Below are 27,558 nucleotides of genomic sequence, written 5' to 3'. Positions count from 1 at the left end.
CAGAACTAAACACAACACTCTGGAAATGATCTGATTAGGGTAAAGTACCCAAGATTACAGTAACTTTTTTGGGGGTACTATTGGTGACTCAACAAACAGTAAATCTTGAGGCTTTTTCAAGAAAACTGTTCTATGATTCCCCCATCTTTTTTTTTTAAACCGAAGTGTAATACTTTACTGAATTTATTCCTACTGAATTTCATTTTATTACATTTGACCCAGTGCTCCAGCCTGTCAGAACCTTTTTAACTCTTTACTCTGTTATATGGTATATTCTGTACCTCCTTTTTACCTTTTCTGCAAGTTTAATAGCATATCCTCTGTACCTTCATCTAAGTCACTGATAAAACTCTTGAATAGCATAAGGTCAGACAAAACCAAGGGTCACTCCTTTGGAGATGCACAGTCAAGTTGACATGGAACCATAAATGACTGCTTGGATCCTCATCATTCTAGGTCTGTCCAGTTCTGTTATTGCCTAGTACATAGGTAAACTATATCTATAACAGTAGTCTTAATCTACAGTTTAGCAAACAAGGCAAAAAACAGAAACAGGCTTAGCCTGGCAGTACTTGTTCTTGATCAACTGGTTATTCATCATACTGGATTTTTATAACCACTGCTTCCTTTTCTAGATACTTGTTAACCTTTTTTTTTTGATGATTTATTCTAGAATCTTCTAAGGAATTAAAGTTAAGGTTACTGTCTGACCTTTGGTTTCAAACTATTCTCTAACTTGTTTTTAAAAATTGGGTCTACATTTCCCTGTTTTTAGTCTATAGGGCCTCTCCTGTTCACCATAAACTTCCACATATCGCTAATAATGACTTAGCAGTCCCATCTACATCTGCCAGTTCTTTGAGGAATGACAGGGGGTCATTGGTGGGGAGGGGCAATTGACTTGAATGAGTTAAGGGGAACCAAGGTATTCCTTTACTGTTTCTTATCTTGGGTGTCACTTTCCTCTCCAAGGTTATTCTCCATGGATTAAAAAAAGTAAAATAAAAACGGAGCAGCTTTGCCTTTTCTCTGTGGTCAGTTTTTACTGTCCCATCCACACTAGCACTGTCCCTTCTTTGATGCTCTTTTTTCTTTTTTAGAACTTTTCTCCTACTTTGTCATTCCTTTGCTTCCCTCTTCAGCTTTAGCTTACTCTGATCTTTAATACTTTTGACATGATTTTAATGTTTTCAAATTAATTTTTTCAGTTAAGCCATCTCTTCTCCCTCCTGATACTTGCTTAGGGGAAAGAATAGAAAAACAAAGCACTTTTAACAAATATCCATAGTCAGCAAAACAAATCCTTACGTTGGCCGTGTAGAAAAAATATTTATCTCATTCTGCACTCTGAGCTTGTTACCTCATTATCGGGATGTAGGTAACACACTTCATCATCAGTCCTCTGAAATTGTGGTTGGTTTCACACACTATTTTTACAGGACTCTATAAACTCATATTTATCCTCTTTTACCAGCTTCTGCTTTTTATCTTTTTAAAAAATCTAACTTGATTCATAAATTCTAAGCCATTCACATAGGTCTACTCAGCTTCTGTTATTTCCTTTGCATTGGAATTGTTTTCCTTTGTATTTTCACAATTTTATCCTTGAGTTTTCTATCTCTCTCTTGGGTTGACTTCCTGTAGAATTTTTGGCTGAGGTCTTTAAAAGGCTTACTTGTTCTTTCAATGAAGAAATTTTTAAAAATGTGAATTTATTTTCTGCACAATGATGTTCTATTACATTCATGTGACATAAGGTTTGTTTTAGGCCATTTTGATTTCCAGGTCTTTGCTACCACAAATTGTTAATTTGGTAAATAGTGGATCTTTATATCTGTCTTTGTTCTTCGGGTATGTATATGCCCTATAGTGGGATTGCTAGATTGGTGTATTTAAGCAGTTTAGTCATTCTTCTTGAGTAATTCCAAATTCATATTCATGGTAGTTGGACCAGTTCACAGATTCCCTAAGTTATTAGATCAAACAAGATAGTAAGCTTTTTTCTCCCTGAGAGGCATCAAGGTGGTTCAGTGGATAGAATGCTGGGCCTGGAATCAGGAAGACTTGAGGCCAGATCTGACCCCAGGCACTTAATCTGTGTGACCCTGGGCAAGTCACTTAACCTCTGTGTCTCAGTTTCCCCAACTTTAAAATTGGGATAAGAGCATTTACCTTGCAGAATTGTTGCTAGAATCAAATGAGATAATATTTGCAAAGCACTTACCACAGTTGCTGGCACATAGTGGGCACTATATAAATGCTTATTCCATTTCTTCTTTCCCTTCCCTATTAGTGTGCCTGTTTTACACAGTTCTCCAACATTGATTTTTGGTGTTTTTAAAATTTCTGCAAAGTTGCAGTGTGAGATGAAACTTCAGAGTTGTTTGAACTCTTGTTGTTAGCGATTTGGAACATATTTTTAAATGGTTATTTATAAATAGTATTTTTTTGTGGAAAATTATTCTTATCCTTTAACTTAGCTCTTGGTGGTATATATCTGTCGATGCATTTCTTAACTGTCTAATGTGCAGCGCATTGTGTACTGAATTATACCATCAGTACATTAAATATACCACTTTATCTTATTTAACACAAGATTAAGGCTTCTCTATGGAATGACCTTGCCTTGTTTCATGATGGTGGTAGCAAGGGAGCCCAGCCTCTGGGATCTTTTCCATACTATTGAGGCTTTGAGCTTGGACTTGGCAAACTGTGTGTCAGACTGAGGACCAGTCTAGCTATGTTCATGGGATTATGACACATATATACATAACTAATAGAATTGTGTCAGGCAGAGAACTGAAAACTTTTTAATGGGAATTCTTGAACTAATTGATGTCACCACATCTTTTCCTTGTTTTATGAATGATGTGCATAGCAAAATTTTGTTTGTATTTAATTGTGAATTCAGAAGCAAAAGGCCAGTTTTTAAATAAAGCACAATGTTGTAATAAATAGTGCCAAACTTTGATTTAGAAAGGTAATTCAGTTGTTTTATGCATTGGCTATCTTGAAAAATTGCTGTACGTTAACAGTTTCTAGGCAGTTTGTGAGTTGATATTACATGCAGTTGTTTGTGTGATGCTTAGCATTCCTGCTGAGTGGTACTGACAGTATATTATGACAATACTAAGTTTGATCCCTTAAAAATTTGTCACTTAAAGTGGCATTTCCATGGAAACAGAGGTAATAATCTTTTTTTTCTTTTTTTTAGCTAGTTTCACTTGTGTCATAACAAATCGATATCTGTAGCTCACAATTTTATCAGGCCTCAGAGTTTCTGTTTCTCTTGAGATCAAAGAGCGTGTATGTGTGTGTGTGTGTGTGTGTGTGTTCCTGCTCTGTGAGTTCATAATTTTGGGGGAAAACCCCTTTAGTGATAGACATTAGTTTCTTGTCTGTCTTGTCTGTAATCTTAAAAGAGTTGGCTTAGCACTGAGAGATTAAGTAAATGACTTGTCCATGGTCAAGCAGCTAGAATGCATGAATGGTAGGAATTGAACCCAGATCTCCCTGGGTTCAGCACCCAGAAAGTGCCACCCTTATACGTATCTAAGTTGCAGTATATACTATACATTTTAGAAAATTCTTACTTTTTTTCACCATATATGACAATAAACCCCAAATGAATTCTTGACCTGAATGTTAAAGGTCATGCCATTACAGAAAAATTAGAAGAGAGCCAGATCAGGTAGAATTCACAGTTAAATCTAAGGGGAGAATTCTTAATCAGATGAGGAATAAAAGTAATTATAAAAGATAAAAACATATGCTTTCAATTACATGAAATTAAATAGAATTTGCATAAAGAAAATTAATTCTTTTAGGAAAACAAGAAGCTGTTGATTGGGGAGTAAAAATCTTTACATCAGATGTGTTTGAAAAGAGTCCAATATCCAATATATATTGGAAACTAAGGCAAATTTAAGGCCAAGAGATATTGCCTAGTATATGTGGTTAAAGAATATGAACAAGCAGTTCTCAAAGAAATTGTGAACTATTAAACACTATGAAAGAATTCTTCAAGTCACTAATAAGAAAAATACTAATCAAAACATTTCCACACATTTGGATGATTTAAAAACAAAAGATTTGTAGTTTTTTTTTTTTTAAAGAAATAAAGGGAAAAAAACCAACAAAAAACTTGTTACTCAATTTGGGCAAACTGTTTACCTCCCTATAAGGGAAGATGATACCTGTTAATCTTGAGAATTGTACATCTATTATGTAACATAAAAGGGATATATAGAGAGGGAATGGATATAAAGTAAATGATGTCATGTTAAAAATATGATTTAAGCATGCAAAGGGATTGTAACAGTAGGTGTGAAAAGGAGGAAGCAGAAAATGGTAAATTGCATCACAGGAAGAAGTATAAAATTATAGTAGAGGGAAAGAGGGGAGGGAGATGAGCATAGTTTGAGAGGTACTCTGATCTGATTTGGTTCAAGGAGAGAACAATAAACTTAAGTATATAATTCTAACTAGTTCTATAGGCAGTAGGAGGGGAAGGGGGAAGAAAGGGGAGGGGAAGCCAAAAGGGAGGGAAGAAGCAGTAAGGGTAAAGGGGAGTAAAAGGGAGGGGGACTAAAAGAAGGAAGGGAAAGCTGCAGGAGGTGGTGGTGAAAAGTGAAAACTATTGAGGAGAGGAAGGGAGATGGGAGAGCCAAAAGCACAAACGGGAAAGAGGATGGAGGGAAATTCACACATTGTAATCATAACTGTGAATGTGAACGGAATGAACTCTCCCATAAAATGGAGACAGCAGAATGGATTAAAAGCCATAATCCAACATTATGTTGTTTACAAGAAACACATTTGAAATGAGGGGGATACACACAGCATAAAGGTCAAAGGTTGGAACAGAATATGTTGTGCTTCAGCTGATATAAGAAAAGCAGGAGTAGCAATCCTGATCTCAGACAAAGCAAAAGCAGAAATAGATCTAATCAAAAGAGGTAAGGCACTATACCTTGCTAGAAGGCACCATAGACTATGAAGCAATATTATTACTAAACATGTAAGCTCCAAGTGGTATAGTATCCACATTCTTAGAGGAGAGGTGGGGGAGTTGAAGGAAGAAATAGACAGCAAAACTATACTAGTGGGGGTCCTCAACCTCCTCCTCTCTGAACTTGATAAATCTAACCTCAAAATAAGAAAGAGGTTAAGGAGGTAAATAAAACTCTGGATATTATAGATCTCTGGAGAAAATTGAATGGGAATAGAAAGGAATATACCTTTTTCTCAGCGGTACATGCCACATATACAAAAATTGACCCCTCTCGCCCAGTTGGGAAAGCCCTCTTACTGACTTTTGAAGCCTTCTTCTACACTTGTGGGTTGAGGGATCTGGAATCCTCCCTGCTGGGAATTCTGCCCTGGAGGCCTGTTCAGGTCCTGTTCCTCCCCATGCCTCATGGCCTGGGCTGGGATCCGCTCTGCTCAGTGTCCAGTGGGATAAACCTTTCCTGTCAGCCTTCCAGGTTCCTTTGGCTGGAAATCTCTTTCACTCTGTCGTTCTGTGACTTCTGTTGCTCTAGAATTTCTTGAGAGTCATGTTTTACAGATATTTTATGAGCTGTGGGGGAAGAGCTAGTGTATGTGGGTCTTTCTACTCCATCATCTTGGCTCCGCCCCCTATGTATATATTTTCAAGGTTTCTGCTGCTGTGTGACTACCTACTTCTCTCTCTCTCCATATACATATATATGTATGTATGTATGTACGTATTTGGAATTTGTAATCCAGCTGAGACTATTTTTGTAGTTGAGAGTTTTGCTTTGTTATGGTATTTATGACTAATTTTTAATAAATGCTTTATTTCAGGTTAAATTTAGTCGAGACTTTTGTAGTAGATGCAGAGCTGAGACAAACTTTACAAGAAGACTTACTTCGTCGTTTCCCAGATCTTAACCGATTTGCTAAAAAGTTTCAGAGACATGCAGCCAGTTTACAAGATTGTTATCGAATCTATCAAGCCATAAACCATCTTCCTAGTGTTATACAAGCATTGGAAAAACACGAAGGTAACACATGCTTTTGATTTTTATTCCTTCCATTCAAATCTCAGTCTTTGATTGCCATGAAAATGTACTGCGATGTATATTAGAAAGAAGATGCTGCAAACCCACTCTTACTTATATCTTTTTCTGCAAATCGATTTGTACTTAACTCACAGTGGAACTGATTTCTCATTTGAGCTCTACTGCTATCCACTGGCCATGCAAATGTTCAAGTCCCTTAATTTCTGTGACTTAGTTTAATCATGTTAGTATGATATGGTAGATAAATTGATGTCTGGGGATGCCTTCCAACTCTGTGATTCCTCAGTTCACTGTCTGGGGAGTCTTGTAGTACAAAGGAGGGAAAGAAGCTGGATTTGGAATCCTGGGACCTGGGTTAGAACCCTGACTTTGCCACTTCTTATCATTGTGACTTTGGGGGCATTATTTAACCATCTTGGGCCTCAGTTTCCTAATCTGTAAAATGAGTGGTTGGACCTGATGTCCTGCAAGGTTTCTTCCAGTTCTGCATCCATGATCTGTGATCCTTGTGTCAGTTAGCATTCATGAAATGGTCAGCTGGTGTTGGTGTGCCATCAGGGTGCAAGAGATGGCTTTGGCAAGGTGGGAGGGAACAGAAAATTGTTGGAATGAAGTTGAGGGATGCTGTTTTCTCACTCAAGGCTGCTTGAATGCAGGTATGCCTATAGGTTTGTCTTTGTACTTTAATAAATGAATTAGAAACATACTATCTATGATTACCTTGGGCTTTAATTCAAAATAGGTGACACTAGTGGTAGTTTCTGGCCATGGAATAGAATTTGTGTTTATATTAAATTAACCAGAACTTGAGTCTTAGGAAGAATAATACAGTAGCAGGGTTTTATTTTGTTTTTATTCAGAAGTCCTCAAAACAGTAAGAGTGATGAATTGAAAAATTAACTAAATGCACTGATATATCAAAGGGAAATTAAGACTTTAAAGCTTTAACTGTCTGGCTATAAAGTTGCAATTTTCTTTTGTCTTGTGGACTTATTTGGTTTATAATCTCTTGGGCAAAAACAAATATAATGCCATGAAAAGAAAGGTAAGTAAATTTAGAAACAGCAGAGGGCAGCAACAATATACACAGTGGATAAGAATGTGGGATGGTTTCTTTCCTGGCTGAGTCTTTACACATATATAAGAACTAGTCCATTGGAATGAGAGAGACAGTATAGCCATCCTCTTTATTGAACCTCCTAAAATTAGAAAATTGAGACAGTAACTGGAATTCAAGGCTATTTCTGTTAAACCTTTAGGGCAAAATTTTGCCCAATACTGTTAACGTAGAAAATCTATAAGGCATTTATATTGTTCTGTAGTATTAGCGTTTTGTTTAATAGTATTATTACATCACTTCTTAATGACTTACTTTGATGGTTCATCATAATGAGAATGTGACCCTGTACTCGTGTGTGTGTGTGTGTGTGTGTGTGTGTGTGTGTGTGTGTGTGTTCATGTTCGTCTTTCATTGCCAAAGAAGACCATGGCATCAGAGAAATGATGACATGATTTGCACTTGACTTTGTTTTGAGTGAAGGAGGGCTGTGCAGGTCACTTCTCCAGAGACATCTGCATCCAGTGACCAGATAATCATCAGGATGACCCAGGATGAGGCAGTTGAGGTTAAGTGACTTGCCCAAGGTCACACAGCTAGTGAGTGTCAAGTGTCTGAGGTGAGATTTGAACTCAGGTCCTCCTGACTCCTGCACTGGTGGTCTATTCACTATACCATCTAGCTGCCCCTCCCTGTACTCTTAAAGTTTATGGTGGGAGATCATGAATTCTGACAGATCCTATTTAATTACCAAGGCTTTGAGTATTAGCCAAGAAATTGGTTGTTTATCTGAGAACCAATCTGGGTAAATTTCTAGAGGCTGTCCAGTAAGGTAGGTGAAGGGTGACAATTTCATTTGTCTGTAACAGTTCTCCAGAGTCATAGAAGAATAGTAATTAGTGTCTTGTTAAGAGTTCAACTTACTCATTTTTGAACTACTTAACTCTTTGTATTATTTGTTACTGTTAATAAAGTTTATATCCTGTGACACTGATGTTTCTCTAAGCTGTGAGTCTTGGAGTGCAAGGAGAGAAAGCTTAAGGCAAAAAAAAGTTTCTTTAGTTTTTTTTATAAAACTGCATGTAGACACAGACATTTAGAGCTATAAATTGTGTTTGTTTCTGCATTTCTGGAAATTTATTACAATTTCAAAATATACTTTCTATATTGCTTAGAACTCAATATGAGGGGATTAATAAGCAATAATATCAATCAACTGGCAGACTGGGTTGGGGTTTAGGGTGTTTCTCCCCCAAGAGCACCTGAAAAGTGTGACTTTCACCTTGGAAGACAAACTCACTACAACTTTGTCTGTGGTAGTTAATGCCTCACACCCCTCTCCCCTAAACAACACCAAAAAACAACCAACCAACCATCTGCTGTTACATATGGGGCTTCCATTTGGAATTAAAAAAAAATATTCACCATGATTATTTGTTTCTCATTATTAGTCCACTTAACTTTAACAGTATCGTAAACATATAAAATAAACATGTAAAGTTCCTACCTATTGTTGGTAATAATCTATTAAAATAAGTTTTGAAAACATGATTTTCACAGATAAGTGGTAATGATTTAGTTAATGCTCCTATTCATGTAATAATTGTTGGCATGTATATGGTACATGTTTAATGCCCAGGTTAGCAGTATTGGGTTGCTAAATACAACATTCATGTTATGACTGTTTGAATAGATAGACCCTGACATGTTTGAAATATTTTGTCAGGTAATAGGTGTTGAGATAGTATCCAATCAGTCAGTGTATATGCCAGGCACTGTGCTAAATCACTGCGAATATAAAGGCAAAAACACAAAAAAGTGCCTTTTTTCAATGTATGTATGAATGTCTCTCTCTCACACTCACACACACACACACACACAGTAGATGGAAAGTAAACTTAGAAGACAGGGTTAGTGTGACATACATAGAGGTGTCTTCACATTAGGAAGAGTGATCCTAAGAACAAAAATAAGGAAATCTGCCTGCATGTGGCTTGTACTTGAAGATTCAGGATACATACAGTAAGTAGAAAGTAGATTCAGTTCAATGCAAAGGCTTCTTCTCTCAGTCTTCTACAGGCAGAAATTAAAATTATCATTGGCTCTGTGAAGCAAGAAAGAAACTACAGCCCCAGATATTGTGCTGATAGGTAGTTCCTCCACTAAAATCTAACCTCAGTATCTTTTTGTGGTGTGAAGTGATTCTGTGTTCTTGAAGGCCTTGCTAGTGAAAGGCAAGATGCTACCAACTGGAAGAGCTATTTCTTATCTACATTTCCCCTAATTCATATTGGTAAAGTTTAAAAGAAAGTAACCAAAACCCACCTCCAAGCAGCCCAAGCCAGTGTCACAAAATTTGTGAACTAAAGTACATGTACTTTCCTGGAAGCTTCACTCTTTAATCATCCCGTTTGTTCTCATCAGTCTCTCCCTATCTCCTGTCTCCTTTCCTGCTTCCTGTGAAGGTATTTTGCTCTTTCCTTTCCAGCACTTTTACTGGACATCATCAACCTTTCAAGCTCCGTTTTCTCATCTTAATTCACTTTCACACTCAAACTCTAGTAAGCTTTGTCTGTACTTATTGTCCGGAGTGACTAGGTGGCACAGTGGATAGAGTGCTGGGCCTAGAGTCGGGAAGACTCCTCTTCTTGAGTTCCAATCTGGTAACTAGCTATGTATCAGATACTAGCTATGTGACCTTGGACAAGCCACTCCAGTATCTTTGCCTGGAAAATCCCATGGAGTCAAGAAGAGTTGGACACAATTGAAAAAAATGACTGAATACATCATACCTAATGCCACCACTTCCTCAACTCATTTACTTCTCAATGCCTTGATGATTTAATCCTGTTATCTCCTTCTGAATCTTCCATGGGCATCTCAACTTAATAGATTCAAATTGGAATTTGTTTCCCTCTCTACTTTCTCCTTAGTTAAAGAGAAATCTCTGGGGGAAGGAGAATGGGGGGGGCGGGGGGCGGGGAGAGAAGCATCTGTGTTCTGGGCATTGTGCTAAGTGCTTTTAATTGCCTATTTTTCCTGAAGTAATTGTCATCTATACAGGCATTCAGTTGTACAAGCGTCGTATTACCCTTGACTCCACACTCTCACTCCAGTCATTTGCCAACTCTTGTCATTTCATTATAATGCCATAAAATGACAGCTGTAACTCAAAATGATAGGATAATGAAATGTGGCTGTTATCCAAAGGCCATTGCTAAAACTGAGTGAATAGAGGTGGATATGAGAGTAAGAGAGTAAGTTATCCTCAACAGTTTGTTAAGGGATAAGAACTTTTTATTTTTGGTGCCACATGTTACTTAATCTTATTGATGTTTAATGCTTTCTCTTCTTGGGAGGCATTTGTAAAATTGCATTAGCAGTAACTCTTAGCATATTTCTTGATTAATGTGAATGTAAATACAGGAAAGAGAAAATAAAGGAATTTCTTGAAGATATTTTAGTTAAATATAATCTGAAGGAGAGCTGGGAAGTGTTCCAGTAGTGAATCTTACATTTCAGTTATGAATCAAGTCCTTTTGATAGGACTATGGCCTCTCCTTTGGTCATGGAGTTTGATAATATGTATCATAGTAGATGGTAATGAGACTTAGGTAGTGATTAAATTATGGTTCTGGCTATTGTTAAACTGTAAATACTTGTGTTTATTGAGTTATAATGTTTGCAGCTGTTTTGGGTAGGCACACAGCTGCATTTTTTTAGAATGGAGCCTTGAGGAGCTATAAAGGAATCCTCAACTACTGACAATAAATCAGAGATTCTTTTTGAAGGTTTTCACTTACTTGATTTCCTGAGCAGTTCAACTTCTTAACATTTCTCTAGACTGGGTTATTGTTATGTGATGTTACCCTTAAATTTGTAGTCAGTTGTCTAGGCAAATCCTAGATTTACAATCTCTGACTTAACCCTTATAATTTTATTTATTATTATAAATATCATTATTATAATTTTATTTAAACCTCTTTGGATTTTAGTTTGTCTACCTTTAAAAATGAGCAGATGAGATTTGAATGGTTTCTTTTGTTCCTTAATTCAGACATTGATGTTTGTGTGAAAAGCACTGTTTTAGGTGCTGGGGAAAGTTATATACGAAATTTAAGGCAGACATTATCTTGTCCTCTTGGAATTTACATCCTAGTATGGGTATGATAGTAAAAATAACTACTCTGTAAAATACATTTATATTATAGGATTAGCGACTTCTCTGCACCCTTTATGATATAATTAACACAATCAGTATTTCAATTAAGAGGCCATCCCTTTAATAACCTACTACCTAGATTTAAATCACTGTTAAGTATTTCTATGCAGAGATTACTCTGCCTCCCTCTCCCCTCCTACGTTGCCTGAGCACACTGGCAGTCAATAATTGGTTTTAATAATAGTACTAGCAGCCACACCTTCCATTGGGGCCAAACGAATGACAGAAGATTTTGAGCTAAGCTTCATTAGCACACATCTGTGTGAGTGAATCACATTCAAATGTAATTCAGTATTGGATCAAGATTACATATACTCTGCTGTGTGTTCAAGTATGATTTAGTTTTTTCCTTCATGGAAAAGCTTTACAGAATTTGGCTTGGTTTACTCGTCTTTTCCCTCCCAGAGTGATGTGATTCCCAGGGTTATGAATGTTATAGGTTCATCACTGGAATAGTTTATTTCGATAATAACAATAGCTAGCATTTATGTAGTGCTTTAAAATTTGCAAATATCTCATTTTCTCTTCAGAACAACTGTGGGAAGTAGGTGGGGAAACTGAGGTAGACAAGTGAAGTGACTTGCTTAGGGTCACCCAACTGGATTTGAACTCAGATATCCTTGACTCCAGGTCTAGTACTCTATTTACTGGGTCACCTAGCTGTCCTTTTTGTTATAAAAACCAAAAGGATGAAACTTAAAACTGGATGACTTGGCCTTTCTTTTCTTCATAATAGTTAGATCACTTAGTGACCATCATTTTAGATCTGCAGTTGTGCTCAATCCATTCAAGACTCAATACAGTCTGTGTCACTTTGGCTTTTTGGGGGGGAGGGAGAATGTTAATTTTGTTTCACCACTATAGCTAGGCTATTAGAGCCTTTTCCCCTGAGCACATAGGGAGTCCTTACCCTTCTTGTATTGTGTTAGTTTGTGAGGCAGGCAATTGCAGTAAGTTATGTGGGTTTGGAGATTGTCCACCTTGTTGGTGACAGTGTTATTAGTGGGAAGAGGGATAAAGGATTTCTAATGCTCTTCTGCCTCTTTGTCTTCAGTCTCCCCTTCTTATGCTTTATCATATTGTGACTGGGTTTTTGAAGGTAATCCTCTTAGAATGCAAGATGTGCCAGTGTGTTTACCAGGTTTAAAATAGGGTCCAGTGACTGTGTGTCATTTTGTATTGGCTAGCAGAGATAAATATGAGACACATCTCCTGAAAGTTGGACCTAGTAATTATTTTGATCATAGCAGTTATTGAAACAAGACACCTAGCAGGGAGGGCTGGTATTCTATCTACGACAAGAGCACCCATAGAATTGTTACTAGTAATCAGAGAATTAGTAGACTTTATTCTTCTGTTGACACCGATTTGTAACCTAATGTCTTATTACTTTAACTGCTATTTCTTGCCTTATTTTACATTATTTTATCCACATGAAGTGTTTTAAATTTTGTTGACCAGTGTGTGCCTGTCTCATTGAGCTATTTCTAAAGCAGCATGTGTGGTAATTTACAAATAAGCATATAATGTATGATATATACAAATCTATATTTATTGATAGGTGGGTGGCACAGTGGATAGTGTCGCTGATCCTGAAGCCAGAAATCTGGCCTCAGACACTTACTGGCTGTGTGACCCTGGACAAGTTACTTTACCCCATTTGCCTCAGTTCCTCATCTGTCAGAATGAGCTGGAGAAGGAAATGGTGAAGCACTCTATTGTCTTTGCCAAGAAAGTCCCAAATGGGATCATGAAGAGTTGGACATGATGGAAAGAACTGAACAGCAACAACAAAAATCTGTATTTCTATTCCACATACATTCATCTGGAACCCATACTTTTAGTTAAATCCATTCATTATCTAGTTACATTAGTCAGAGAAGATCTTGATCTTTCTAGGTGATATTGTAGTTGGTCCATTTGGACTTAAGCCATTATTTGGGGAGGACAAGATAGAGGGGGCTGTTTACTTTATGGAATATTTTTGTTTCCAAAAAATTGTAGAGAGGGGGCGGAGCCAAGATGGCGGAGTAGAAAGACACACATACGCTAGCTCTGAACCCACAGCCCATAAAATATCTGTAAAAAAGAACTCCCAACAAATTCTGGAGCAGCAGAAGCCAAAAAATTGTAGGTAAAGCAGAGAAGAAACTGCTTGGGGAAGAAGTCTGTATTTCACAAGAGCTTATGGGAAAACTAGAAAGCAGGTTGGCAAAAATAAGTATAGAAACAATAATCTTAAACCATATATTACCATAAAATCCAAATAGATTCTCATTTTAAATCTCTCCCTCCCTCCCTCTCTCCCTCTCTCTTCCTCTCGCACTCTCTCTTTCTGTCTCACATACAGGGAATATGGATCAGTTCATAAATGAAATATTTTTAATTTAGCAAAAGCTAGAGATCAGAAAGGCTAGAATAGATAATATTGATTACATGAAATTGAAAAGGTTTTGTATGAATAAATCAATGCAGCTAGGATAAGAAGGGGAATTGTTAATTGAGGAAAAAAATCTTTGCATTATATACCTCTGAGAGTCTGATATCTAAGCTAGCTAGCTTGTTAACATTTATATAGTGCTTACTCTGTGCCAGGCCCTGTGCTAAGTGACATAGCTAGTAAATGTCCCTTATTTTACAGATGAAGAATTGTAACTAAGTAAATTGTTAAAGTTTACATGACAGTGTATACTGTGTTCAGAGTCTTGTCTCGTAGGAAATAGAATGTTTAGCTAAAACATGATCCGTGTTGAGGAACTTGTCATTTGGGAATATGATACCTAAAAGATAAGCAAAATATTGTGTGAAATGTAAAGGGTTAAAGACCATTATTACCTAATGGGATCTGGTGAATTCCTCCTGAGGGAGAGGCATTTGGATTAAGCTTTATAGTGTGAATAAGAGCCTTTAGATGGAGAAAGAATGGAGGAGACATTTTAAGTCCTTGGGAATCACAGGAGCAAAGTCCTGGAGGTGTATGTGGACATAGGGGATAAGTAGTTCAGTTTATCTGGAAAAATATATGAAGAGAAATGGTAAGAGATGAAGTTATAAGCATTTGTAAGTGTTTGCTGTATGATGGTCATTGGTGAGGTAGGGTGGTTTTGGTGCCATGATTAGGAATGTGACTTTTTATTTGAGATTTTGGGGAATTGAAGTGATAGCACCAGAGCTCTGCATAAGGAAGTTTGGGTTTTTTTTTTTTAATTCATGCTGGAGACAGGAATATTAAATAGGAAACTATTACAAGAGTCTGTGAGGACACCCACTAGATCCAGCATTGGGGACAGAAAGAAGAGAGCTAGATGTGTGAGAAGCTGTTGGGACAGAATCAGTAGGACTTAGTAGCTGATTGAATGTAGGAAGTAAGGGAAAGAGGAGAGTCATAGAATATGTTGGAAGAGAAATATAAATTGACTTTTTCATCACCATTCCCGAGTTGTCCTTGTTAAATATCTGAGGTTATTGTCACCACTTGACCGAAACCTTAAGATGACGCTGCTCACTGGGTCCAATTGCATATGAACGAGGCAGGTATTAAGAGTCCTGGGACCTGGACGGGAGTCTTGATTCTATTGCTAGTTACTTAGAGGTGGCCACCTTACTTAGAGGCCTCACCTGTAAAATAAGAAACAATAATAATTTTATATTATCTCCTTCACAGTGGCATTGAAGAATTGCTTGGTAAACCATTAAGAACTATATAGATGTGCATCATTTCCATTGCCATGTGATTCTCATCACAGTAACTCTTTTACGCTCTGTACCGTTCTTGGTGTCTTTCACCTCTAAAAGAACGCCTTTTCCTCTCTCCTCTGCAGGGACACACCAGCCTCTGCTACTGGCAGTCTTCGTGACTCCTTTGACTGACCTTCACTCTGATTTCTCCAAGTTTCAGGAGATGATAGAGACAACCTTAGACATGAATCAGGTATGCGCTGCAGTTTACAGATGAGAACAGAAGACTCCGAACAGTTATGTTTTTTGTCATTTCTGAGTGTTGGCTGCAGGGTCATTGTTACCCAAAGCACTTAAGATGGTTAAGTGACAGTTGGGTAAAGTTACTCTTAATGGCACAGTTGTTTTTAATAGATATTAGCTGCACAGAAACCAGAGAAGTAAGTAGAGTATCACTGATGTGGCGGATTTCATTATCAGAAATCTCAGATTGCGATAGAGATTAGAATTAATTAGAAAAAAAAGAAAACAATAGTAGAAAGTCAGTGTATAAAAATTTGAGTACAAAGGAATAGTGGAGATAAAAATGAAGGAAGAATACTTAGGAGAAGATGAACTCATTTGTTTCTTTTCAGTGGAATATTGAGTATTTTGTTAGGTAGGTGCACAGCATAGATATCCTTAAGGAAAATCAAACTGATTTTGGAAATGTTTCAACCGGTATTAAAATTTTCATTGGATTGTAAGAATGTTTCAACTAGGATTCTATTTTAGTGGGCATGTTCTTACCCTGAATCTATGAGATATTCCAGCAGCAATTCTTCTATAAAAATGGAGTTATTAATAAGATATTTAATATTTGAAAAGAATATTCCTATAAATTATACATGTTCTCCATGTGCATTTAACTTAAAATAAAAGCACATTTTATTGAGAATTAATTTTGTTCTATAACTTTTAAAATATGTCCACATGAAATACTTCAAGGTATATTTAAAAGAAGTTAAATATAGGATATTAAAATTACTATGGGGTTTGACATTTTAAAAAACTGTTCTTTTATATAATTACTTCTTTGAAATGAGCCTGTGGGGCATTCATGCTCTTGTTTTCAGATATGACAACATTTTGATCTGCTAATTGATGTATCTATTTCAGGTTTGTTTTTTTTTTTCAGTTGAGTAGGAAGATTTAAATTAACTGGGTTTTTTTTCTCTATAAAGATATTGTGAGGTATCTTTTTGAAGGCAGGATTATTTGTTATAGTCTGGGGTACCTTTTCATGTAGTATTTTCATTTTTTTAACCTGTATTCTATGAGATTTCTACTGTATGGATTTTTGTTTTCTTAAGAGTTTTCGTGAAGTTAAATGGTTACAGGGATCAGAGGTAGATTAATCCCTCTTTTTTAATGCAGCTTAACAAAATTTCTTACATTCATAATTTCTTTTTTAAATTTAATATTTTATTTTTCCTCAATTACATGTAAAAAGTTTTCAACTTTCATTTTTAAGATTGAGTTCAAAATTCTCCCCATCTCCTTCCAGCCTCCCTCATTGAGAAGGCAAGCCGTATAATCATATAACCATGCAAAACATTTCCATATTAGTCATATTGTAAAAGAAAACATAGATCAAAATAAAAACCCAAGAAAAGTAAAGAAAGTTAAAAAAAAGTATGTCTTAGTCTGTGTTCAGACTCCATTAGTTCTTTCTCTGGGAATGGATAGCATTTTTCATGATAAATCCTTCAGGGTTCTCTTGGATCATTGTATTGCTTAGTATAACTAAGTCATTCATAGTTGACCATCTTACAGTATTGCTCTCACTGTATACAGTGTTCTCCTGGTTCTACTCATTTCACTTTGTGTCAGTTCATGTAAGTTTCTCCAGGTTTTTCTGATGGCATGTAGCTCATCATTTCTTGAATCACAGTAGTATTCCATCGCAATCATATGCCACAAATTGTTCAGCCATTCCCCAATTGATGGGTATCCCCTCAATTTCCAGTTCTTTGCCACCAAAAAAGAGCTGCTATAAATATTTGGCCACAGTTCCAAATTGTTCTACATAATGGTTGAATCAGCTCACAACTTCTCCAGTGGTGCATTAGTGTCTCAGTTTTCCCACAATCCTCTCCAACATTTGCCATTCTCTTTTTCTGTCCTATTAGCCAGTTTAATAGGTTCAAGTAGTACCTCAGTATTGTTTTAATTTGCAATTTTCTAATCAATAGTGATTTAGAGCACTTTTTCATATGACTTTAGGTAGCTTTAATTACCTCACCTGAAAACTGTTCATATTTTTTGATCATTTGTTAATTGGGGAATGGCTCTTGATTTTACAAATTTGACTCATTTCTCTGTATATTTGAGAGATGAGGTCTTTATCAGAGAAATTGCTTCAAATTTTTTTTCACAGTTATGATTGCTAACTGTATTTCTTTGTATCCTACTTCCCCCCCATTTATTCTGTTCTCTCCTTTCACCTTGTCCCTCTTCAAAAGTGTTTTGCTTCTCACTTGTGCTTCTCCCAATCCACCTTCTTTCTGTTATCCCCTTCCCCTTCTACTTTCCTGTGGAGTAGGCCTGTACAACCCGTGGCCTGCCAAAGGATTTTGAATGAACTGCTAAAAATGTAGAGGAAATTCTTTGGTGGGCTGCAGGTTGTGCAGACTTGATGGAGGAGGGGAAGATAGATTTCTATATTCAATTGGCCAGTTCCGATGAGAGTGAGATTTAAATGTTCCCTGCCACCTCTTCCCCTCCGCTATAATAGTTCTTTTTTGCCTCTTTCTTTTGTGAGATTTACCCCATTCTATTTCTCGCATTGCATTCCTCTTTTTTTCCCTTCATTTTATTTTGAAAAATATCATCCTATTATATTCAACTCACATTTGTGCCTTCTGTCTGTATACTTACAGCTGCTCTAATAATGAGAAAATTTTTGTGAGTTACAGGTATCATCCCATGTAGGAATGTATACAGTTTAGTCTTATTAAGTCCCTTCTGATTTCCCTTTCCTGTTTACCTTTTTATGCTTCTTGAACCTTGTCTTTGAAAGTCAGATTTTTTATTCAGCTTTTCGTCAGGAATGCTTGAAAGTCTTCTATCTAGTTGAATGTCCATTTTTCCCCTTGAAGGATTATACCCAGGTTTTCTGGGTAGATCAGATGATTCTTGGTTGTAATCCTAGTTCCTTTGCCCTCTAGAATATCATATTCCAAACTTTCCAATCCTTTAACATGGAAACTGCTAAATCTTGTGTTATCCTGACTGTGGCTCCAGAATATTGAGTTATTTCTTTCTTATTGCTTGTAATACTTTCTCTTTAATGTGAGAGCTCAGGAATTTGGCTGTAATATTCTTGGAAATTTTCATTTTGGGATTTCTATTTTCACAAAATTTTGGGTTACAAATTTTCTCCCCTTTTATCCCCTCCCCCCCCCAAACACCAAGAATTCTAATTGCCCCTATGACCAATCTGCTCTCTCTTCTATCATCCCTCTCTGCCCTTGTCTCCATCTTCTCTTTTGTCCTGTAGGGCCAGATAGCTTTCTGTACCCCTTTACCTGTATTTCTTATTTCCTATTGGCAAGAACATTACTCGACAGTTGATCCTAACACTTTGAGTTCCACCTTCTTTACCTCCCTCCCTCTCCACCCCTTCCCTTTGGAAGGCAAGCAATTCAATATAGGCCAAATCTGTGTAGTTTTGCAAATGACTTCCATAATAGTTGTGTTGTATAGGACTAACTATATTTCCCTCCATCCTATCCTGTCCCCCATTACTTCTATTCTCTTTTGATCCTATCCCTCCCCACGAGTGTCGACCTCAAATTGCACTCTCCTCCCCATGCCCTCCCTTCTATCATCCCCCCCACCCTGCTTATCCCCTTATCCCCCACTTTCCTGTATTGTAAGATAGGTTTTCATACCAAAATGAGTGTGCATTTTATTCTTTCCTTTAGTGGAATGTGATGAGAGTAGACTTCATGTTTTTCTCTCACCTCCCCTCTTTATCCCTCCACTAATGAGTCTTTTGCTTGCCTCTTTTATGAGAGATAATTTGCCCCATTCCATTTCTCCCTTTCTCCTCCCAATATCTTTCTCTCTCACTGCTTGATTTCATTTTTTTTTTTTAAGATATGATCCCATCCTCTTCAGTTCACTCTGTCTCTATGTATGTGTGCATGTGTGTGTGTGTAATCCCACCCAGTACCCAGATACTGAAATGTTTCAAGAGTTACAAATATTGTCTTTCCATGTGGGAATGTAAACAGTTCAACTTTAGTAAGTCCCTTATGACTTCTCTTTGCTGTTCACCTTTTCATGGTTCTCTTCATTCTTGTGTTTGAAAGTCAGATTTTCTTTTCAGCTCTGGTCTTTTCATCAAGAATGCTTGAAAATCCTCTATTTCATTGAAAGACCAATTTTTCCCCTGAAGTATTATACTCAGTTTTGCTGGGTAGGTGATTCTTGGTTTTAGTCCTAATTCCTTTGACTTCTGGAATATCCTATCCCATCCCTTAATGTAGAGGGTGCTAGATCTTGTGTTATCCTGATTGTATTTCCACAATACTTGAATTGTTTCTTTCTAGCTGCTTGCAATATTTTCTCCTTGACCTGGGAACTCTGGAATTTGGCCACAACGTTCCTAGGAGTTTCTCTTTTTGGATCTCTTTCAGGTGGTATTCTGTGGATTCCTTGAATATTTATTTTACCCTCTGGTTCTAGAATCTCAGGGCAGTTTTCCTTGATAATTTCATGAAAGATGATATCTAGGCTCTTCTTTTGATCATGGCTTTCAGGTAGTCCCATAATTTTTAAATTGTCTCTCCTGATTCTATTTTCCAGGTCAGTTGCTTTTCCAATAAGATATTTTACATTATCTTCCATTTTTCGAATCTTCACGCTATGTTCTGTGATATCTGTCTTTCTCATAAAGTCCTTAGCGTCCATCTGTACCATTCCAGTTTTGAAAGATCTATTTTCTTCAGTGAGCTTTTGAATCTCCTTTTCCATTTGGCTAATTCTGCTTTTGAAAGCATTCTTCTCCTCATTGGCTTTTTGAACCTCTTTTGCCAATTGAGTTAGGCTAGTTTTCAAGGTGTTATTTTTCTTCAACATTTTTTTGGGTCTCCTTTAGCAGGGAGCTGATTTGCTGTTCATGCTTTGACTTCATGTCTCTCATTTCTCTTCCCAGCTTTTCCTCCACCTCTCTAACTTGATTTTCAAAATTCTTTTTAGCTCTTCCATGGCCTGAGCCCACTGGGTGGGCTGGGACACAGAAGCCTTGATTTCTGTGTCTTTGCCTAATGGTAAGCATTGTTCTTCCTCATCAGAAAGGAAGGGAGGAAATGCCTGTTCACCAAGAAAGTAACCTTCTATAGTCTTATTTCTTTTCCCTTTTCTGGGCATTTTCCCAGCCAGTGACTTGACCTCTGAATATTTTCCTCACACCCACCTCACCTCCTGATCCTCCCAGCCAGTGTTTGGGGTCTGAAATTCAAATGCTGCTTCCAGCCTCAGGGCTTTGGGCGGGGGCAGGGCTGCTATTCAGTGTGAGATTAAGTTCAGATGCTCAGGTCAGGGCAGGGCTGCCTCTCAGGCTCAGTTCCCTCAGGGAGTTTATGCACAGACCTTCAACAATGGATCCAGGCTCCTGCCTGCTTGGGGAGCCCTGGTCTGCCGCTGCCCCTCAGCTTCTGTCTCCCGAGGGGGCCCGAGCCATGGGGGCACCCCACTCCCCCCTTGACCCGCCAAAGAGACTCTCTCACCGACCCCCATCACCTGTGGGTGGAGGGACCCACGTGGCCACTGGAGATCCCGTCCCTGAAGCCCGCTCGGATCTTTTCCTCTCGGTGCCGTGGCCGCGGCAGGGCTGTACTCAGCTCCCAGTCCCGGCGCCCAGTCCGCAGCGCAAAGGACCTTTTGCGAGAGGTTTGCAGGTCTCTCTGGAACAGAAATCTCCCTCGCTCCAATGTTCTGTGGCCTCTGGGTGCAGAATTCACCTTGAGTTACACCCCTGTAGCCCTTCTATGTGTTGTGGGTTCGGAGCTATGTGTATGTGCGTCTTTCTACTCCGCCATCTTGGCTCCGCCCCCCCATTTTGGGATTTCTTTTAGGAGGTGATCAGTGAATTCTTTCACTTTCTATTTTACCCTCTGGTTCTAGACTGTCAGGACAGTTTTCCTTGGCAATTTCTTGAAAGATAATACCTTGGCTCTTTTTTTGATCATGGCTTTCAAGTAGTCCAATAATTTAAAAATTATCTCTCCAAATCTATTTTCCAGGTCAGTTGTTTTTCCAGTGAGATATTTTACATTGTCTTCTATTTTTTATTCTTGTTTTTTGTTTTACTGTTTCTTACTTTCTCATATAAAGTTATTAGCTTCCACTTGTTCCATTCTAATTTTTAAGGAATTATTTTCTTCAGTGAGCTTTTGGACCTCCTTTTCTGTTTTTTTTTTTTGTTTCCATTTTTTGATGAATTCTTTTTCTTCAGTGAATTTTTGTGCCTCTTTTTCCATTTGGCCAATTCTGCATTCTCTTCGTTAGATTTTTGTACCTCTTTTACCCTTTGGCCTATTTTGTTTTTTAAGGTGTTGTTTTCAGGTTTTTTTGTGCCTCCTTTACCATGTTGTTGACCCTTTCTTCATAATTTTCTTGCACCGCTTTCATTTATCTTTCCAATTTTTCATCTACTTCTCTTACTTGATTTTTATAATCCTTTTTGAGCTCTTCTGTGGGCTAAGACCAATTCATATTTTTCTTGGAGGCTTTGGATGTAGGAATTTTGACTTTGCTGTCTTTTTCTGAGTGTGTGTTTTGATCTTTCTTGTCACCATAGTATCTTTCTGAATTTTTTTCTGTTATTTTGTTTATTCTGTTATTTACTCATTTTCCCAGCCTATTTGTTGACTTTTAACCCTTTGCTGAAGTGGAGGTCTGCTTCCACGGTGGAGGGCATACTGTTTCAAACTTCAGGGGTTTTGTGCATCTGCTTTCAGATCTATTTCTTTCAGATATACCTGTAATTTTTCAGTTCTTCCAGTGTGCTGTGATCTAATGAGAGCTGGGTTTACTACCCCCTGTGGCCTGTGCTCTGATCTTTGTGTGACCACAAGCATTCTTTCTGCCCTGAAACTATGGTGAGAGTCCCTGCTCTGCTGTGTCTACAAGCTCTGATGTGCTAGTGCTCCACATCGCCCTGGGACTGCCTCCCAGGACTGCAGCCTGGATCTGATTATGGGCAAAGCAACATAGTCCAGTCCCCTAGTGCCAGCAAGGACACCCCTATAATCTCCTTCTGACCAATTTTTCTACCCTTTTACTATCTGGGCTGAGAGCTCCAGAGGCAGTTGCCACTGCTGTTGATTGATTCACTCCCAAGGCCTTCTTCTGATTTTCTGGTCTGTGCTGATGTGGCCTGCACTGGACTGTGCTCTACTCTCACCCCGATGCGGCAAATCTTTCCTGCCAAACTTTTAAGTTGGCTTGGGTCAGAAAATTGTTTCCCCCTGTCCTTTGTGGGTTCTACCACTCCACAGTTTGTTTTAGGGCATTATTTAAAGGTGTTTAGAAGAGAGCTCAGGCAAGCTTCCTGCCTTATCTCCATCTTAGCTCTGCCCCCATAGTAAAAAAAAAATCAACTTTGTAACTACTAGATAGTTGGAAGTATATTTCATCCAAGAGATCTGGGGATTTTTTATAGATTGCAACCTCAGATGTAAGTCAGTGGAGTATTATGGCATCCAGGAAAATTAATGTGATTGATCAGCTGTCTTCAGAGCCATGTTCTGGACTAGGGAGGTGATTTTCTTGCTTTAATTTCTGTACCTTTCAGACCACTTCCAGAGTGTTGTGTTCACTTCTGGATTTAGGAATTACATTGAGACCAGAAAGCTTCCAGAGGAGAGTGGGCAGGATGATGAGCATCCTCAGAATCCTTCCTCATAAAGATGGCTTGGGGAACTGGCAACATTAAGGTTGAAAGAGACAACCTTTCCCGATACTTGTCGAAGGGGGAATTGGACTTACTCTACTTGACCCCAGGGGGCAGACCTAGAAACAATTGGTAGAAGAGGTAAACTTACCCCCAAAATAGAATGGTCTGCCTCAAGAGGTGGAGAGTCCCTCCCTTACTAGAGATCTTTTTTTTTTTCCTTATTGGAGCTCTAAAAGCAAATGCTGACTCAGCATTTCCCTGGTGTGGTAGGTTACTTGTTCTGATGCAGGTTGGGCTTGATGATTTCTGAAGTGTCTTCCTAGTTTTTTTCTTAATGACTTCCTTCATTTAGCTAGTTTTCATCATTCTTTTCTATTCACAGGTGGAAAATCATGAATTTCTTGTGAAGGCGTCCTTTGATCCTCACCTGACAGAGTTAAGAGAGTCAATTACTAATCTAGAAAAGAAGATGCAGTCATCTTTAGCAAATGCAGCAAGAGAGCTAGGTAATAAAGAAGATGAGCTCACCAGTGGTTTGTTTCCATCTTGTTTGTTAGCACTCATGTGATCTTACAGAATGATTGAAGCCCATAGGTCATCTCCTTCTTTGTCTAGACATAGGTTAGTCTTAAGCTAATGATTTCCACTGATATCACAGTGTAATGATCACAGCCTAGGGGACATTGTTCTTATAACTGTTCATCTTATATAAAACTTGTAACTCTCATTGCATGAGAAGATATAGTTCTAGAAGGGAAAGCTTAATTTTTTTTAAAGGGTAAAGCCCCCTAAATTTAGTTTTAATTTTACTTTTGTCAAGACCAAAGCTTTATTTTTCCATTCATTTTCCCCTTTTTTATTGAAATAGGTTAACAACTCCTAAAAGCCTAATTGGAAAGGAAAGTGGTTTGTTTTGGGGTTTTGGGGCTCTATGTAGACTGTCTTTTGATAGTACTTGGAAATGTGTTGTCAACTAAGTGAAGCCCATCCCTCAAAACACAGAGGAGTTCGAGCTGAATTGAAAGCAGAAAAGTTTTATTAGGAGGAAAATCAGGTACTAGTTAGTGTGGAATCCCCCAGTACAAAGAAGCCAACAACTCAGGAAAGACAGGGGAGATTTATTCTTGAAAACTGCAAAGGAAAGGTTCAGGGAGGGGTTGGGAAAAGAATAGACAATTAGGTGGACCTAAAACCAGGATGTTTTGCAGGAACAGTTAACCACATGGCTGGTTTGGGTCAATTTAGGGGGTGGGTGTTGGGGACACAGCTCAGCAAGGTCAGCCAGTGGACACCAGCAAAAAGGTGTCTGGGGGTGAGCAAGACTTTAACTTATTGCAGGCTCCTGATTGGCTCCTTTCAGCAAACAGGCTTATTACTCTGTGTTTAGTGCACCTGCCTGGTAAGGCAACTCATAGAAAACCAACATATTAATTTCAGGGATATTTCCAGTGTTATGTTGAAACAATTCCAAACTCTATGCAGAGTTTTCAATAAAGCTGTAGCTTTTGAATAGGCAGTTTTCAGTTTCATCTACTCCCACTTCCCCTCTCCCAATGTTGGGAAGTCATTGATGATAATTTCATTTCGGAGTATTTAGAACAATGTGGCCGGCTGTAGTTATTACTAGTTCCTCATACTGAATAATTAATAATGCAGATTATATGTTCTATGTAGATCTGAGTAAAATAATGCTTTATTAATACAATTAAGTTTTTAAAAACCCAAATCTTAGCACTGTGGTTTTGCATTAACCTTTTCAACCTACCATTATCATGATTTATCTCTAATATATAGGAAGAGCAAATATAATTTATCTATATACAACATGGGAGAAAGCTTAGAACCCAGTATAGGTAAAGTACAATTTTTATTTATGTATCACATATTTAAAATAACCCTTTTCATTTGAAGTTGAATCTTTAAATGTAAGATTTGTAGAGAAGCTTGTCCAGATGAGGTTTGAGATTAGAGCCCAAACTTTAGGGATATAGTAAATCAAAATTTCACTTAGTTATTCTTTTACATATAGACAGGAAGCAGGGATTTCCAGTTATTTAGGTATGGAAGAATTGTACCCATTTTCTAGCCCCCTCTCTGCTCCTTTCTACCTCTCCTTAATTATAGATAACATGTATAGCATTTTAAAAACCTTAAAGTGCTCTATAAATACTAAATAGGATTTTCACCAATAATAATAATAATGAGGAAACCTTATTTTGTATAGCCTTAACTCTAAAACTGCTATCCAAAGCCAGATAATTGATATTATAATCCTAAGCAAAACCTATAATTGTGGGTTTATGGGAAGACCCAAGAGAAACAGGAAGAGGGAAAGAAGTATACCAGAACTACAGAGTTGGGGGTTGTTAGGTGATAGCACCTCTGCCTCAGTGACATTTTGGTTCCCTTTGCAGTTTTCTTTGTCTCCTTTTACAATTTTTTTGGTGTCTTAATTGTGTCAGTTTTCAGTTTTATCAGCCTGGCAAATTGATCATCTTAGGGAATTTTAAGAATCAATGTCAGCAATAATTTTTCCAAGAAGAATAAGGGCATGTGTATATAGAACTGAAAAACTGAACAGTAGTGGTATATCTTTCTTATTAGTCTCTCAAATAGAAATTCATAATTAGCTGTTCTTGTCCTCCATCGACCAAATAAGAATGATAGTGATTATAGTAATGACAGTAACGTCTTATTGATTAGAACACCATTTGCCACTGAGGCCTAAAATAAGGATTTTGATCAGATGCTGAATGTTGCACCAACTGGTATTGCTCAGATATACATATGATGTGTTTAAAACCTTCATTGGTGAAACAAACTAAGCATTTTTAAAGTGAAGCATAAAATATATTAAGCATTTGTTTGCATATGACTGTACTCTACGGGTTTATAGGTCTCGAGATCACTATGAAGAGAACAAATTTTTTTTTTTGAAGTTCTATGAATGGCTTGGTTTTTTAGACCAAAGTCATTTCTTAATATACAGTACCCTCCTTTAGACACACACTTTGTAATGTAAACATAGTCAGGCTAAGCCAGATGGATAAAATGACTACATTTGATAGCATTTACACCATTCTATACTTGTGATTCAGATGTGGCACCTTTCTACCAAAGGGAAATATGTGTTGTGTTCTGTTTTCTGGTACCACGACTGAACATTGTAATAAATTTTGAGTTTAGCTGCTGTTAATGTTTTCATTTGTGTCATATGCCTCACTAACCGTTTTATGTCTTCAGTGGACAGACAATTCAGTGTTACTAGAGGATAAGCTCAGGTTGACTGAATGCCTGCTAGTTATAGAGCTCTCTCTTAGGTGTGGTGGGACAAGACCCAAGATGTAAACCCAGTAAGTCCTGCTTTGGAGGAGATTCCAGGTTAGGGTAAGAGACAGAGAAAAGAGTTCTGGGCTAAGACTTAGAGTATTTGAGCACTAAACTCTCTGCTGACACTCTCTTACTTGGACAAGTCTCTAATCCATCTAGGTTTCACTTTCCTCATCTTTAAAATGAATGGGTTTGACTATCTGACAACATATATTCATGAATGAGCATTAGAAGAAACCACCCAGCCCCTTGCATGATTGTGATATTTTGTCTTATCATTTGAATTTCCAAAGGCTCCTCAGATCACAGTTGTAAGCATAATGTGAACAAGTTGACTCAACCAATTATAGAAATCTGACCACTGTAAAGTATTCCTATGAGAACTCATTCATTGAAAGTGATCTATACCTAAACCTCCAGACTTGGAGTTAGTGTTTATTAGGTCTTTGAATTGAATAAAGGAAATTAAGGCAGTCATATATGACATTACAGTCTTGATGTACTTCTGCAAGGGAAGAATTTGCATAATTTTAGTTTGATGATTTGTCATGCTGCTGTCTTTGGCTGAAAGTATATTTGCTTGGTTCACATTCATTGATTTGACACATTTATGTTAAACAAAAATCAAATTTCAAAGAACGTATTTCAAGTCTACTTTTTCTTCCTCATCTGATTGTAAGGCTTAGAGGCTGGTAAACACATTAAACTGGATTCCAGTGCACAACTAGGATATTACTTCAGAGTAACATGTAAGGAAGAAAAAGTCCTTCGCAGCAATAAAAACTTTAACACATTAGATGTCCAGAAGAATGGTGTTAAGTTTACCAACAGGTATGTGAATGTGCATGTTTTAGTTTTCAGCTTTTGTTTAACTGTTTGATAGTTTCCGTTTATTATAACTGAAGAGACAATATCTGTGTTCTTTCCTAATGTGGTAGCATGACTTAGATAATTGACAACCGTTTGTCACCCAGAAAATGCTGTTCTATCAAAAAGTTAATGATTTATGAGAGAAAGTTGACAACTTGTGACAAATGAATGATAAGATGATATTTAAGACCTTTGAGATGGCTTCTGTGACAGTAGGAGGTGGGCATAACAACATAGAAACTTTGATCAGCAGTCCTTATGGCCTTCTTTTCCATTCCTACTGGCAGTCCTTTGGGGAAGGCTGGTACTAGTGATGGTGGCAGCTGCAGCACTCTAGCATTGTGTCTAAGGAGCCTGGATCTGGAGTTTGTGTTGGGATAAAGGGGATCACCAACCCTCTGGAAAC

At 37.6% G+C, this 27,558-nt stretch overlaps 1 protein-coding gene across 2 annotated transcripts in view; it reads left to right on the top strand.

Annotated features, from left to right (window-relative positions):
- MSH2 (mutS homolog 2) overlaps window positions 1-27,558 on the top strand; it is a 71,727-nt gene that overhangs the window by 23,390 nt on the left and 20,779 nt on the right. For both annotated transcript variants that reach the window (XM_072635653.1, XM_072635655.1), the window contains 4 exons: window positions 5,830-6,029; window positions 15,148-15,257; window positions 23,335-23,458; window positions 26,963-27,113. In XM_072635653.1, the coding sequence (XP_072491754.1) occupies window positions 5,830-6,029; window positions 15,148-15,257; window positions 23,335-23,458; window positions 26,963-27,113 (585 nt within the window). The remainder of the gene's footprint in view (window positions 1-5,829; window positions 6,030-15,147; window positions 15,258-23,334; window positions 23,459-26,962; window positions 27,114-27,558) is intronic.

The sequence above is a fragment of the Notamacropus eugenii genome, chromosome 1, assembly GCF_028372415.1.
Source record: "Notamacropus eugenii isolate mMacEug1 chromosome 1, mMacEug1.pri_v2, whole genome shotgun sequence".
Lineage (NCBI taxonomy): Eukaryota > Metazoa > Chordata > Mammalia > Diprotodontia > Macropodidae > Notamacropus > Notamacropus eugenii.
This window is presented reverse-complemented; position numbering and strand designations above follow the sequence as displayed.